The 3,022-nt window shown below is 68.0% G+C and overlaps 1 protein-coding gene across 1 annotated transcript in view; it reads left to right on the top strand.

Annotated features, from left to right (window-relative positions):
* The window catches only part of ESPN (espin), a gene marked incomplete at its 5' end in the record, with an annotated part of 37,681 nt that overhangs the window by 21,386 nt on the left and 13,273 nt on the right, over positions 1–3,022 (top strand). Inside the window, 2 exons of the mRNA XM_011938309.1 lie at positions 1–127; positions 2,884–3,019. The exon at positions 1–127 is cut by the window's left edge and continues 29 nt beyond it. Of these exons, the coding sequence (XP_011793699.1) occupies positions 1–127; positions 2,884–3,019 (263 nt within the window). The remainder of the gene's footprint in view (positions 128–2,883; positions 3,020–3,022) is intronic.

Below are 3,022 nucleotides of genomic sequence, written 5' to 3'. Positions count from 1 at the left end.
CCAACTGCCCCCACCCCCACCTGGCTACCCAGCTCCTAAGCCTCCTGTGGGACCACAGGCAGCTGACATCTACATGCAGACGAAGAACAAACTCCGCCACGTGCAGACGGAGGCCCTCAAGAAGGAGGTAGTGAGCCCTCACCCCCTGCCTGCCTCCCAGCAGGGGGACCGGGCCGATGGGGGCCAGTGAGGCCAAAGGCCTGGCCTCACTAGTGGGCATAGGGTGGGGGTCCCTAGGTCCATGGCATGTTCAAGAGTCAAAGCTCCTGGAGAGTCCCATGAGGGGTCAGGGCTGGACACTGGACTGGGAGGAGAGTAAGAGCAGGTCACTGCCCTCCATGGGAGCTGGGGGGTGAAGGACGCAGGTCCAGACAGCTGTGCCTCACCAGGAACTGGGCCTGTGCCACCTCTTGCACAGAGTGGCTGGGTTGTCATGGAGTTGACAGAGAATTCATGGAGACTGCCCCTCCCAAGCATGCTCCCACCACCCCCATAGCCCCAGGCTCAGTCGGAGAGTGTCACCCAAGGGAGGTGGCTGCCAGGTGGAAGGTGCCAGTGGCATGGCTGTGGAGGTGAGGGCTGGAAGGAGTGTGGGGGGAAGGTGGGCAGGCACTAGCGGGGCTGGGTGCCCACCCGCAGTGGGGGCTGGGAGGAAGTGAAGCTGTGGCTAGTTCCAGTTTAGGGCTCGAGCTCCTGGGGGAAAGGGCCAGGCCTGAGCTGGGAGCCCTGGAGGGAAGCGGAACCTGTGTGGAGAGGATGAGGCCAGGGCAGGCAGGTGGAGTGTGAAGCACCTAGGTCTGTCTGGGGGTTGCAGGCCGCTGGCTGAGACTCTGGAGCAGGAGTGGGGGCAGAGGTCTGGTCTGAGCAATTCTGGGAATCCTGGGCAGGGTGCCCTGGGGAACACTGGCATTCTGGCCACAGGAACAGAGCAAGGATGGTCTGAGAGGTGAGGGGACAGCCTGAGGTCACAGGTGGCCAGATGTGGTGTGGCAGCCCCCTGGGGTCCTGCTGGAGCCTGCGACCTTGCATTTCTCTCTTAAGCCCAAGGCAAGCCACCCCAGGGCCAGTTGATGCAAGGTGACCCAGGTCACAAGGCCACTGGGCAAGGGAGGCATGGGAGGGACACCAAACCTGCAGGCCAGCTCCAGTGGCTGCCCTCTTCATGCTACCTTAGACCAAGCTCCCACAGTGGCTTCCCCTTTCATCTCTGGGAGGCAGAGGGGGCCGGGCGGGTAGGGCTGCAGGAGCCCTGTAATCGCTGAGCTCCCAGCCCAGCCTGTGGGCCCCGCCCAAAGCCACAGGACAGGTGGCCCAGCCAGTGTCCCCTCTCCACCGGTGAGCCCAAGTGCCAGGTCTGCGTGATACCCTCCTGGCTGTGTGAGCCCGTCTCCGGTGTGTGCGCCCCTCCCGGCTGTGAGCCCCCTGCCGGCTGTGAGCCCCCTGCCGGCTGTGTGTGCCGCTCCCGGCTGTGTGCGTCCCTCCCGGTTGTGTGCGTGCGTGCTGGGCCGCAGGCGCCAGGGCCGGGACCGGGACACTCCACAAAGGGCTCTTTGTGTGGCCGTGGCGCCCCCCGCGCGGGTGCCTGACAGAGGGCGGGAGCAGGGTCGTGGCGTCCGAGCCTCCGGGCTGCAGGGGGCGCGGAGCGGGCGGGCTGGCCCAGAAAACAAATCCTGCGGTGTCGCGTTTCCTGCAACGTGAGCCAGGTCGGGCGGGGTGAAGGGTCTGAGGCCAGCGCAGGGACGCACGGGCTGGAGAGTGGGCCAGGGGACAGCCCCCACCCCGTCACTCAGTCTTTGGCCGGGCTGCCTCACTCACTCTCCCTCACTGAGCTGGGCCTAGTTGGGGGCAGCTGCGACGGGGCGGGAAGCCGCGCTGTCACCCGACCCCGCCTTATGGCCCCTGAAACCCGAGGCTTGAGCGCGGGTGTCGGTGTCGCTTTCGTGGATGGGGATGGTTTCCAGATGCAGGAGGGGAAGCGGGGGGACGCGACCCGGAGCCGGGGGCCAAATATGAGAGGCCCCCTCTGCCCAGGATCAGCCCTCTCCTGTCTCCGGCGGGGATGAAGGTGGGGGCTCAGCTCCCAGCTTAGGGAGAGGCGCAGGGGGCGGGGTCACATCTGGCCTGGGGCGGGTGCAGAGCTGCGGCCAGGTGTGGCAAGGTAGTTGGCGCACCTGTGGTATCCGCGACGGCTGGGGGGTTCGGCCTGGGATTGGCGGGCCCCGGGTGATGTCAGGCCGTCCGAGCCCATAGGCTGGCCGTGTGCGGGCGGCTGTAACCTGAGAGGAAGTATCAGGTAACGCAGGTGTCGGGTCCTGCCGCCCCTGCCGCCAGGTGCACAGCGGGGGCCACCAGCACCGCGGCAGGTAGGAGCAGCCCCCGATGGGCAACCGGGATGGGGGCAAGCAGGAGCCTCGGAGAGCACAGACTCTGGAGGGGGCTCCCTCCGGCCCGGGACCCCCAAAAGACAGGGCTCTGCGGAGCCCTGGGGACCCGCAGTCCGTCTGACAGCCGAGAGCGGGGTGCGGCCAAGGGCCTAGTGAGGGCTAAACTGGGAGGTGCCCCTTCTCCAGCTCCCCCTGGCGTCGGGGCTGGGCCACCCCGCCCCTGGGCCCGCCCCTTCTGGCCTCAGTGGGGGCCCCGTGCCCCTTGGCCGGTGCCCAGAACCCCTCCCTGTAAGGCGGGCGGAGCCTGCCCTTCCACCGACGCCCCCATGACCCTCTCCCCGTGCCCGCCCTGAGAACAAGGGATGTAGGAAGACGGCTGCTGCAACCCTCGACGGCCGCTGGCCGCGAGTCCCCAGGAGGTGAACAGCTGGGTGGGGAGGCGTGGGGGGGCGCCTACCGGGCAGGTGCCCGAGTCCCACCGGTCACTGTCTTCCCGCAGCCGAGCTCCTGCGACGGCCACGACGGGCTGCGGAGGCAGGACTCCTGCCGCAAGCCCCGCGCCTTCAGCAAGCAGCCCAGCACGGGGGACTACTACCGGCAGCTGGGCCGCTGCCCAGGCGAGACGCTGGCCGCACGTC

The sequence above is a fragment of the Colobus angolensis genome, unplaced genomic scaffold, assembly GCF_000951035.1.
Source record: "Colobus angolensis palliatus isolate OR3802 unplaced genomic scaffold, Cang.pa_1.0 Scaffold170, whole genome shotgun sequence".
Lineage (NCBI taxonomy): Eukaryota > Metazoa > Chordata > Mammalia > Primates > Cercopithecidae > Colobus > Colobus angolensis.
This window is presented reverse-complemented; position numbering and strand designations above follow the sequence as displayed.